This window comes from Anguilla anguilla, chromosome 2, assembly GCF_013347855.1.
Source record: "Anguilla anguilla isolate fAngAng1 chromosome 2, fAngAng1.pri, whole genome shotgun sequence".
Taxonomy (NCBI): Eukaryota; Metazoa; Chordata; class Actinopteri; order Anguilliformes; family Anguillidae; genus Anguilla; species Anguilla anguilla.
The window spans coordinates 57,420,460-57,433,453 of NC_049202.1; the positions used below are offsets into that span (position 1 = coordinate 57,420,460).

At 38.6% G+C, this 12,994-nt stretch overlaps 1 protein-coding gene across 2 annotated transcripts in view; it reads left to right on the plus strand.

The window, feature by feature from the left end:
* The first annotated feature begins 582 nt into the window (after positions 1 to 582).
* Positions 583 to 12,994, plus strand: part of LOC118221740 (urotensin-2 receptor) — a 39,193-nt gene continuing 26,781 nt past the window's right edge. Inside the window, exons 1-3 of one of the 2 annotated variants that reach the window (XM_035407084.1) lie at positions 583 to 1,151; positions 3,088 to 4,181; positions 8,507 to 9,667. In XM_035407084.1, coding sequence (XP_035262975.1) covers positions 3,092 to 4,180 — 1,089 coding nt within the window. In that variant the 5' untranslated portion in view covers positions 583 to 1,151; positions 3,088 to 3,091 and the 3' untranslated portion in view covers position 4,181; positions 8,507 to 9,667. Of the gene's footprint in view, positions 1,152 to 3,087; positions 4,182 to 8,506; positions 9,668 to 12,994 lie in introns of those variants that run through there. The other variant, XM_035407083.1, reaches the window with a different exon arrangement.

The following is a 12,994-nucleotide window of genomic DNA, read 5'->3' on the forward strand; positions in this document are numbered from 1 at the left end:
TGTAAGAGTATTTTAGTCGTGCAGCAGCCAATGTTTGGATTCATCTTGATAAAGGTCACCCTGCCCAAAATGCCAGTTTGATTCCACCAGCACAATAAAAATATTAATAGCAAGACGTCAGTTGGTTATTTATTATTATTATTATTATTTGCATGTGTTGTGAGATAATGCACATCATTCTCACAAATGTGTATCATTAAGAAAATACACGCATTTGCCCAAATCCTCACTGACACTAAGTGCATGCTGTGGATATTTTTCTCCATTTCATAAGGAACAATTTATGGACCGAAGGAAAATGAAGCAACACTGGTATCAATCACAGCCGTTATGCATGCAGCGAGCATGCTAACCCCTTTTCGCATGCAGGGTATGGGAATCACTGCTGTGAGAACTCAAGGTGTGTGGCAGCACTCCCCCAGCTGTACAGAAATAGCCACAGTGAGGGTAGTGAGCGCAGCGCACATTTCCAGAATGCCGCCTCATAATCCCAGCCCATACCCTTCCTATGCTCTCTTCCTCCCTCCCTCCCTCCCTCCCCTTTCCTCTTGCTCCCTCTCCCCCACTCTCTCTCTCTCTCTCTCTCTGCGTGTGTGAGCGCCTCTCTCTCTCCCGCGCACACGCTCATTCTGTCTGTGAGCGAAATACTGAAATGCACAGCCTCAACAGTATCTTACAGCATTCTTTGTTTTAGACAACTCGTGCTCTTCTGTGGTTTTTTTAAAATTTATTTATTTTACAGCGGCTGTTTTAAAAATCGTGATTGTGATCATTTGTTTCTTTTCTTAACCAGATATAAAAAGCCGTATTTTGCAGGTGTTCAGATAAGTGAGCGGAGTCAAAGTTTGCAATGCCACTGAAGCTCTTTTATTTATTTAATATTTTGAGTTTTTCTGGAAAAATGTACTAATCTAATTTTGCAAAATTATGTTTTAGTGGTGTTTTTTTTGTCTTTTGTTTTTTGTTTTGTTTTGTTTATTTCAGATTTTTATTCAAATGCCTTCACTGGATCATTTGGAGTTAACATTTCTGGTATTTACATATTCCCTGCGTGTGGTTTACAATGAGTTGGGATGGAATATACATTAATTGAAGATAAATGCTGATCCTTTCTGTTGGAGAAACTGTTCTGCCTGCAGTGTTCACTCAAGGTAAGGCAATAAGTTTTGACTTAAATGACATTTCCATTTGAGTCAGAGGCTTTCATATGGACTGCTTCATTGTGTCTGAAGAGATAAAAAGATCATGTTCCTGAAGGCAAGCTAAATCACTCTTGTTAATAAAAATGCATTTTTATGTCTTAACCTTTCATTAATATACTCTCATATCCATACTAATGGGGACATTCATTTTTGCAGAGTCTAAAGTCTGGGGTGAGTTTCCCTTGACTTTACGCTGCACAAAATCACAATGGGTTTTTAATTTGATGATATATATAAACACACACACACATTTTGCTCAATACTCCACAATTTTTGATTCATAAAAAATTCACATTTAGTTATTGTGCAAATCCTCTGCTAAGGTTTCGCTTTGGTTTTACTATGCAGAAATTAGAGCACTTTTTAGACATAGTCCCTGAATTTTTGGGCACCATAATGTTTGGGACACATTAATATTATGTAAGTGAAATTAATCATGTTTTGTAATTTGTCGCATATCTTTTGCATGCAATGACGGCTTGAAGTCTGTGACCCACAGACATCAACAGGTACTGTGTATCTTTTCTGGTGGTGCTCTACCAGGCCTGTACTTCAGCCATCTTCAGCTCCTGGTTGTTTCAGGGGCTCGTGGCATTAAGTTTTCTCTTCAGAATACAAAAAACATGTATAATTGAAGTGAGCCAGTACATGTGGCAGCCATACATGCCCAAACCCTATCACCCCCGCCACCATGTTTCTCATATGATAGGGACTGCTTTGGATCTTCGGCAGTTCCTTTTGGCCTCCACCCTTTGCTTTTGCCGTCAATCTGATACACGTAAATCTTGGTTTCATCTTTCCACAAGACCTTTTTACATAACTGCAGGCTCTGTCAGGTACTTCTTAGCAAACTGTAACCTAGCCATCCTGTTTTTAAGGTTAACTTATGGTTTTCATCTTGCAGTGTAGCCTCTGTAGTTCTGTTCATGAAGTCTTTTGCAGAGAGTAGTCACTGGCACATCCACACGTGCCTCCTGAAGAGTGTTTCTGATCTGTTGGAGAGGTGTTTGTTATTCTTAATTATGGTGAGAATTATTTGGGCTACCAGGCTCACCAGTGCTCTCTTTCTTTTTAATGATGTTCCAAACTGTTGATTTTGGTAAGCCTAAGGTTTGGCCTATGTCTCTGAATGTTTTTTCTTATTTCTCAGCCTCATATTGGCTTCCTCGGTTTTCATTGCACACCTCTTGTACTCTGGTTGACAAACAACAGCTCGGGCTGACAAACGGCAATCTGAGACTCCAAAGGCCTAGAATCAAGATAGCATACTGAAAGCTCTCTTACACTTGCCCTGAGATAGCAATTGAACACGCCTGGCTCATCAGAAATACCTGTGAAGTCATTTGTCCCAAACATTTTAGTGCCATGAAATGGGGGAGACTATGTATAAAAAGTGCAGTAAAATTTTAAATATTAAAACCAACACTGACTTACTTAATTACTTAATGGCCTTTTGAATTTTGTTACATATATATATATATATATATATATATACAACAAAAATATAATAAACAAACAGATATGTTTCAAATGCTTCTTTTATTACAAATTTAGAATGCAGTGAATTTTTTATAATATTTTGCTTTGGCAAAAAGTCAGTTTGCAAAACTTTTAGGGAATTATAATAATGACTGCATACTTTCCGAATAAGCATAGAATCTCCATATGCCTGCAGTGCGCGCACACTCACACACACACACGTGCACACAATCTTTAGTTGAATTCTTTTGTGCACGTGTGTGTGTGTGAGTGTGCGCGCACTGCAGGCATATGGACACACACAAACACACATTTACTGATGTTTTTCTAAATGTTATTGAAACTTCAGTTTTGTTTCTGAGATACACATTGTAATGTGTGCTCCTGTTGTGTCTTCCTGCTGAAGAGAGATGACTACCATATCTATGGAGCCCTTGGTGGTGATGGTCGAGAAGATCCCCAATGCCACCGATGCGCCACTGGATCCCTCAGCCGAGGACATGACCGCCACCCTCACTATCGGGGCAATCCTGTCCGTCATGTGCCTGGTGGGCGTGTCCGGGAACATCTACACACTGGTAGTCATGTGCCACTCCATGCGATCAGCAGCTTCCATGTACATTTATATAATAAACCTGGCACTGGCAGACCTACTGTACCTACTCACCATTCCCTTTGTGGTCTGCACCCACTTCCTCAAGGCTTGGTACTTTGGCGATGCTGGCTGCCACATTCTGATCAGCATGGACTTCCTGACCATGCATGCCAGCATCTTCACTCTGACCATCATGAGCACGGAGCGATACTTTGCAGTCCTCAAGCCCCTGGATACTGTCAAGCGCTCCAAGAGCTATCGCAAAGCAATTGCGATCCTGGTGTGGGTGGCCTCCCTGGTGCTCACCCTGCCCATGATCGTCACCATTCAGCTCATGGCAGTGGGCAAAAAGAGCATATGCCAGCCTACACTCAGCGTGCTGTCCTACAAGATCTACATTTCTATTCTCTTCTGCACAAGCGTTGTGGCCCCCGGTGTGGTCATCTGCTACCTTTACATCCGTCTGGCCCGGACTTACTGGGTCTCCCAGACAGAGACCTTCAAATTGACCAAAAAGTTACCCAACCAGAAGGTCCTGTACCTGATCTTCACCATCGTCCTGCTCTACTGGGCCTGTTTCCTGCCGTTTTGGATCTGGCAACTCCTGAACCTGTACCAACCGTCCCTGCCTATCTCCGCCAAGGCTGTGCGGAACATCAACTACCTGACCACCTGTCTGACGTACAGCAACAGCTGCATAAACCCCTTTCTCTACACCCTGCTCACCAAGAACTACAAGGAGTACCTGCGCAAGAGGCAGAGGTCCTGGACTGCAGGCAGTTATTTTAACCGGAGGAATCGGTTCCAGAGGTCCCCGCGCCGCTCCCTGTCCTCCAGCAGCCAGCAGTGCACAGAGAGCTTTGTGCTCTCACACACACCTCGCACCAACAACAGCAGTCTGTGAGGTAGGTCTCAGTCCCCGTATAGGGTTCCAGTCCAACTGCCTAGTGTTGGGTTGTTGAGGGCTCAAATTGTTTAGGTTGTTTAACAATTTCCGTTGTCTGGCTCCGCACTGCAGTGCGTCTCTTTCTGAATTGGTCCTGCGACTTTGAATCTATCCAGGGATGGTTTCACAGTCCTGGTAGTTTCTTGGTTGAGCTGTTTGAAAATAGCAACTGCAGGGGAACATAAATCCATGTGCAGTGTATAGTTTGAACCAGGCTGTTGCCTTTTTGAGGTTTTCAGTGAGAAATTGTTTGGGGTGATCAGTGAAGAAGAGCAATAGACTCTTGCATGACAGAGTGCAGTGTTGTGGAACTGAGGGACAGGGCTTCAGAGAAGGTATGGGGTAAAAATGCAGCTGGTGTTCTTCACACCCTTGCACAGAGAGGCATTCCGCACAGCTGTGAAGATTCAGCCTGGAATTCCCCCAAGAACATAATCCACTGAATGGACTTTCAGTAATTTATAGGGAAGAATATTAACTGGTCAGCAATTATCTGCTATATAAAGAGCCCAATGCCTTGAGCATTTGTCCTGTGTATGTAACTGTAAATATGTGTGTGTATGTGTGTGTGCGCTCGCATGCGCGCGCGTATGTGTGTTTGGGTGTGTGTGCGCAATTTTGCTGCGTGAATTTCCCTCCACAAAGGGCACTCATACTGCATAACCCTGCGGTAATTATTCCATTTATAAAGTGGCTTACCAACAAAAAGCATAACTGAAATTAAAACATATGATTTTGTTGCAATGGAAACATTACTTACTGTAAGTGTTCCAGCAAATATCCCAAAACCCTGTACCACTTAGCAGTGAACAAGTCTTTCTGGTCCCTCTCTCAACTGGGTTTGATAACAAACTGGTTTGAGGTCAAAATGGTCTCACAGCATGTTTGTTATCATGGATAGCTTGCAAGCTAATTATTGAATTATATTCAAAACAGAAGCTATATGACTATGTTTATATTATAAACTATAAACATATTCGAGCTCTAACTATACTTGCTACTCTCTACAGAAATTCATGAACATCAAGGTGACTATGTTTGAGTTGGCAGTGGCTGTACACACATATATACATACATATATATATATATATATATATATATATATATATGTATATATATATATATATGTATAAGAAGATGCAAACACACAAGATGCATATATACATTATGTTGTGTCTTCCACAGCTCAGGTACATTATATGCATCTATCCAAGAACACATGCAATTACTCATGTATGCATATACCTCAAACACAGTTCAAAAAATACTACAAAGAAGGCAAATGATCTTCTCAGTACTTTAATAACAAAAGAGTGTGACAAATGGATATATTGCAATATATACACAGAGGGGTGACAAATTAAAAGAAAAACCAACAAAGTATCTTAGTAAGGTGTTGGGCCACCACGAGCCACCAGAACAGCTTCAATGCACATTTGCATAGATTCTACAAGTATGTGGAACTCTACTAGAGAGATGGAACACCATTATTCCAAAAGATATTAATTTGGATGAGAATGCACTTTCTTATTGGTCCAAAATCTCTCACAGGCTTTCAACATCATTTTCATTATAAACTATTCAGAGACCCCTCTTGCGCTGTGGATGGGGGCATTGTCATCCAGGAAGAGACCCCTCTCATCAGAATAAAATCATCAAATGTGCATTTTTGAATGTGCAAATGTGCGTAATTTCCAGCCCTATTCACTGGTGTCTTTCTCATAGATCTAAATGCTAATGTCACTTCAGTCACTGTTCCTGTTGAAACACTAGCCAGTCTTTCGCGCTGAAGCTCCTACCATCCGTGCCCCAATAATGAACCCTCTTTCAAAGTCACTTAGATCTTTTCCTCTTTCCATCTTGATCCAAAACTGACAACTGTGCCTGCTTAGCATTTTTATACATGCCACAGAGCATGATAGGATGTTAATTGCTTAATTGTATAATTGTGGAAGCATCTGCATTCGTTATGTTTCTTCACTCATTTATTCTGGTTTTTTCTTTAATCTGTCACCCATCTGTGTATTGCAATATATCTAACAAAAACATTCAAATATTTTTGGTACAAAATCTATTCCTTGAAAAGTTACTGGCAAAATACCAGACACTAGTTCAAGAGGTTATTTTTTGCACATTCATAATATGGTAATAATAGCAAGTGCTTTCCAAAACAGATAGAAATAAGATTTAAGATTGCAATACGAGGGGTACAATAAAAGCAACCTAAAAAGGAAGAACGAACAGCAAATAAAATAACAACATAGAGCATAGAAGTATAAAAGGCAATATAGACAATAAGACAAACTAAGCACAGTAAAAGTAAAACATGATGAAACAAATAAAAGGAAATGAAAAGCAAAAGTACAGCAACTAGCTGTCAGTCATTACTGAAGGCGGTTTTGTAAAAAAAAGACAAAGCCTAGTTTTAAAAGTAGAGGCTGTATCAGCAGACCTAACATTTGTATGGAAGGCTGTTCCAGAGCCTAGGGGCCATTACAGTAAAGGCTTGATCACCCCTTGATTTTAATGTAGACTCTGGGAAAGCCAAAAGTCCAAGCTACTGATTAGAATAGCATGATCAATGGTGTCAAAAGCCATACTAAGGTCAAGCAGCACCAGAACAGAAATGTCTCCTGCATCAGCAGCCATCAATAAATTGCTAGTAACCCTAAGAAGGATCGTTTCAGTGCTGTGCAGCTGGCAAAAACCAGACTGAAATTTTTCAAAGATATTGTTGCTATTAAGAACCTCTAAGAGTTGTTTTAAAACAACTTTTTGCAGAACTTGCAAAAGGTCTAAAATTTCCTAAAAACAAACAGATCAAGCCAAGCTCTTTTTTGACAGAGACTGAACACAAACCATTTAAAAATAATATGGGACTTATCCAGAAGAGAGAGAGCTGTTAAAAATCAAAAGCAAACTGGGGCCAATCGCCTCCGTAACTTCTCTAAAATGTTTTGTGGGAATAATATCAAGGGGGCTGGAGAAGGGTTTCATATGTGACACAATCTCTATTAGAGTTTGCAGAGAGATTGCCCTAAAGTGAGTAAAGGAATTAGAACAAGGGCAGGGAAGGTTCACAGCACAGACCGGAGGAGTAATGTTAGCTCCAATATGATCAATCTTATTAACAAAGACAGATAAAAACTTTTCATCAACAACATCCATCTAAATGCATCTAAACAGTCGACAGCACAGCTGTGTTATAGGAATGATTTTAGTCAATGTTTTGAAAAGTATTATAGCTTGTGTCAAACTTATATTACATTATATATCACATATAGCGTTTCTTCTTAATTATATAATATTAAACCTATTTTTGAATATAACATAATTAATTTTCTTTTTTGAGAACTTTTTGAATTCACCAAGAGTGAATAACAGTGTTTAAATAAATATGTGTGCATCAAAATCATGTATACGACAAGCACAAGGGGACAGTCCATTTCCAATTAAAAAGTACGAAACAATGTCATAGTTGTACACGTTTAATTTCAAACAGCCAGAAGGCTGGCTTCTATAATCATACGCATTTTCCATTACTGACTTTTGGAAACTATGCAAAACATTTTAGATGGATGCATTGGAAAGATTACAATCAGAATATTGAGTTCTTTCATCCTGTACTTCAGTGGCACTCTGTCCCACCACACCCTCTCCCCCAGCATTGCTCCACAAACACACGATACAGCACATTGTATGTGACTGCTTAGTTTAATCGGCACACACTGTGTTTACAGTAAGCCAGGTTATTAAAATCAATGTGTTTTTCTTTATGAATTAGCCGCACTTTCTAAATACTGGAGGTGTACCTTGGACCTGTCTTTGAAAGAGCTTAATCACGTTCATGGTCAGACCAGGTTTTTCGTTTCTTTAATGGTGGTATGTGTGCCATAGAAACAGCTGTAATTCATTTACATTTCATCTCCTTTCCTGACTTTCTGACCAAGTTTTCTTCATTTATCTCACTCTCTATAATATTTTACACCAAACAGCTGTTAACTGGCATTTAGTGCTACTCAGTGAACACATTTGAACTTACAAAGCTGCACAGTACATTATGCATTATCTCTAGAATAGCAGCAAATATTTCAGATCTAAAAACAGCAAAGGATCAATTCAGACAGTATGATTACATTCTGCCTTAATATATAAATATATGGGTCTACATGTGTTGATAAATAACCAAAGCTAGCCCATGTAAATAACTACAAATAGTTATAAAATACCTCTGCTCTGCTCCTTAGTGGTATTGAGTCTTCCTTTGTTTTTTGTTTTTTCCAGGAAAATACTTTTGATCTGCCATGATAGCTGTATGTGAGCCATACATATGCTAGCGACAAATCCGTTTCACCATCCAGATGAGTGATTGGATTTTTGTTCTACCACTCTTATTGGTTTCAAGCTTTTCAGAAAAAATGGGAGAATTTAATGACCTTTTTTGGAAAGGAAAAGGAGTGTACTGGTGTCTGAATTATTGAACCCATACATAATGGTCCTTCACATATCCGTCAAGCATTGGATTACTGTGATTGTGTCATTCATCATGAAAACAGTCAATGTCCCGGAAAAGAAAAAGGATAAACCCTGTTTTACACTGTAATGGTTTTCCTGAAAAAGAGTGTTTTATCTGATATATCAGTGACCTCCCACACTTGGATTAACTTTTAACCAACACAGGCGCTCCTTCGTCAAAATAGTAGGGTTTGTGGCAGATTCCACTGCTTTAAAGGCTTGTATATTTTGACATACAGGTTAATGTTCACACTGGCAGGCATTGATAAGTAAATTGTGCATGAAGTTAAAAGATGTGACAACAAAATGTCATCAAAACTTTGTTTGCAATTGTTTACACTAATGACATAGTTGTGACAAGATTACTTTCTATATTTTATGTTCATCTGTACACAGTGTAATTGTCAAGCTTTAACCTAGGGTTTTGAGAAATAAAAAAGTATTACTTACATATATAGATAATATTAATGTATCATTATACAATATGCACATAAAATGCTATGAATGTATTATTTTAATACAAAGACAAAAATCTGAATTTTGAGGAATGTCAAATTACATATTTTCAGTTAAAAGAAAAGAAAGAGTTATTAGACAGACATAAAGACATAAATACATTACAAACCATACCCATAAGGGCAGCATGACTATAAAGGCGCTCAAACTGTGCTACACAGTAAAATGCTTAGATTGACTCAAACAGAGTTTATATCCAAGAGTCCAAACAGATCAAATATTCTCTGTCACAGTAAAATGTTGATTTGAGTTTGAGTTTTTTTCACCCTGTATTTAATGATTGTTTGAACACAGTATCTTCTATGTTGGCATCAACACACTTAAATGTTCCCTCCAGAAACAGCCCGGAATTGGTTATTCCTGCATTTATTTTGCGTTACTATAGCTGCAAATAAACAAGAAAACTGAAATGCAGTTTCTTCTTTTTCCTTCTTTTCAACAAACTTGTGTCTGTAATCACCTGCCAGAACCTCTGAGACTTTGTGAGGAAATAAGTCAGCAGGAAAACGAGGTAAAAATAAACCATTGTATTGTTTAATGTACCCTGCTGAGAATGCAAAATATTGACGGGCCCAAGATTCAAATAGACACAAGACACAGCCCGCGAGGATAGCCCCTGTACACCAGTGTTTCTGTTTCATAAATCACGGTTCAATTAAAAAAACAATGTGGTCATGCATTTCTGAAATTATACAAGAATGGTTTTCATTACCACTGCTTATTTTATTTTGTTATATTTTTTCGTCCTTAATTCATGAGTTTATAACCTGGCCTTCTGTAACTATTTTATATAGTTTACGCATGCTAATTAAATAAAAATGTTTTGATTTGATTCGATTTTTTTTAAATTTCTTTAATTTTTGTACTGTTTTATTGTGCAGGGATCCTTACACTTACATGGTAATGCAAGTCTTTTTACTAAGTCAATTGTTGTTATTTACAATAATTATAGTCATTCAGTGAATTTTCCAATAACTCTTTCACAAATTGCCTTAAGTGATGCTATGTTTTATCATATATTTATAGTGAATCTTCCATTATATTTTCAAACCAAATCTATAACATTTTACCCTGAACAGCTAAAAGTCTTTTAGTGCTACTCAACCAACTCAACACATTTGAACAGCATGCATTTTCTTAAAATTTAAACGCAGATATATCAGGGTATTTAAAAATTGCAAAGGAACAATTTATATGATTACAGTATGGCTTAATATCCAGATTGACATCCTCCATCATATTCTCAATCCCACAACAGGTTACACTATGTTGTACTTCCCACACTCTGCCATGTCATCTGTACCATCTACATACCAATACATACAATTGGTTTTGACTAACAAAAAATAATTAGTCACTATTAGAGTTTAGAGTCAGTAAATTATTAATTGTTAATGAGTGGGAAATTGATGCAAACCCAAGCACTTTTGTTTGGAACAGTTAATGCTGCACTGACCTAATGTAGCCACATAAAAAAAACTGAGTGGGCCTCGTCTATTTTAAATGCTAATGTGAACTGATTTACTATTAGAATTGTTTATCAGCTCTGATGTTATAAGTCCTGAAAGAACAAAAACACAGGAAAAGCTTTACAAGAAAAAATTCAAAATTTTAAAAATGAAACAATTAAAGCAGCAACCTAAAAAGAGAATGGCCACACTTTGCAGCATAATCATTTTGGCCCTATTGCACTGCAACAACATTGTAAGTACTTAAGGAACAGTTGTGTAATAGCATGCTGTATTACTATACAATGACCCAGTTTAAATGCTCAACCAAAAAAACTCCAAATTTTCTAATTAGTTCTGGAGAACTTCATTATCTTTGTATTTAGAGGTTACATTACTATAACGTTACTGCGTGGTTTCAGTAACAGGACTGACAACTCCTGAATAAGAAATAAAGGTTTGGACGTGAAATGGAAGAGTGGGCTGAGAGCAGTCACAGTTCGGGAAAGTATGTGAAAGATCAGACTCTAAATACAAAGTTGAGTGCCCCTGATTGCTGCAACATAAATTGGTATTTCTTCCATTAGTCTGCAGTACTCTGAAAAGCCCTGTGTTTTTCTGTCAAACATTTCCTGGCCATCTTGGATCTGGTGGAAGGTTTTTAAACATTTTCTGTGGTGCTGATTCAAAATGCTGATCATTTCCAAGCTTCAGTGCTATATGCTTTTTGTTTCATCTTATACATTGCCAATGTTTTTTTGTTTGTTTTTTTCTCTTTTTTTTTTAAAAGACTGCATTTATGGTGGAAGAAATCTTTAAAAAACTGCAATGGACAGCATAATTATCTCCTATTTATCTTCACAGCATGCAGCAAATGGCAATGCAGCAACAAGCAACAGGAAATAAAAGGGCAGAAATGTTTTTGAAAGTAAAATTTTCTTCAATACTCTGTTCATGTAAATGTGAACAGTAGCCGATGAACTTCTAATAACCTTATCCAAGTGGACCACTTCATTTTCTGTGTCCAGGTTATTGCTCATTTAGGAAATGAAAATCAAATGGGCTTTTGAATAATATATCATTGGTAACCATAACCAGCCTTCAGCCAGTCAAGCAGGCTTTATGTGCTATGTGTACAGACAGAATGAGCAATTCACTTCCTGATTATCAGAGATAAATATAAAGCGGCATACACCAGCCCACCCACCTCCCCCCCCCCCCCACCCCCCCGCCCTTCTCTCTTTGAATTGTCATTTTAAATGACTGTGCATTTCTAACATATTAAGCCAGTTTTCCTGCTTCCCTGCGGGTTTGGAAATGACTTGATTCAGCTTGATGAACACAATTTGATTATGAAATGTAATTTCCACACAATGTCTGCAGAATGGCAGCCGCAAGGATTAGGATACGTAAGTGTGAAGGTGTGAAAGGAAAAAAAAAGCCGGGCGTGTCACAGAGAGGTGTGAGGTCGGCAACAAAGAGGAACAGCAGAACGCGCGCACAGCAGACCTGTTAACAGCAGGGCTGACTGAACAAGGACAGCTGGCTACTTTTATAGGCCTTTTTTTCCATTCTGTGTGCACGCTTGTAAATATTTTTCAAGTGACCCTGGACAAAAGTGTCTGGCATTTGAATCCGACTCATTTGGCCCCTTCATCCAAATGCGAGTGCAGTAAGTTAATGACACGGTGCATTTAACTGGCTAAAGCACGAGCACCGTGTGAGTTTCCTGGGTGTGTGGCAGCCTTTAATTGCACTCACTGTGGATTTCATGCACAATTTATAAGGCTCCCACTTGCCACAGAAGATCCACGCGTGGTCAGATTTTTAATATTCTTTTCGTTGCGTCAAAGAGATCTGTGGCAACTTGTCAAATGCCCATACACAAACGCATGCACAAAATCCTGTCACCAGCCCCCCCCCCCTACTAAAAAAATAAAAATAAATAAATACCGGTGTCATGTTCACACTCACACAGTAGCCAGCACAAGGTCACAGAACTGACACTTTTAACTGCCTCTGCCTTAAACCCACTCTCCATTCCAATTGCAATTGCACAATGCCTGCTTAATTTACGACACAGGCGTCTTTTTACACAGCGCTGAACTGAACACGACATGCAGTGCTCCTGTTCCCATTTGATGGATGTCGCCAAAAGTGACCAGCGCCCTATCCCAGTGATATAATTAATTCCATATAGATGCAGGAAAATGAACATCTATTTGTATATGTACTATCAATCTCAATTCAGATGAAAGGGATCATTTTTAAGATGATGTGGTCATCAGAAAGG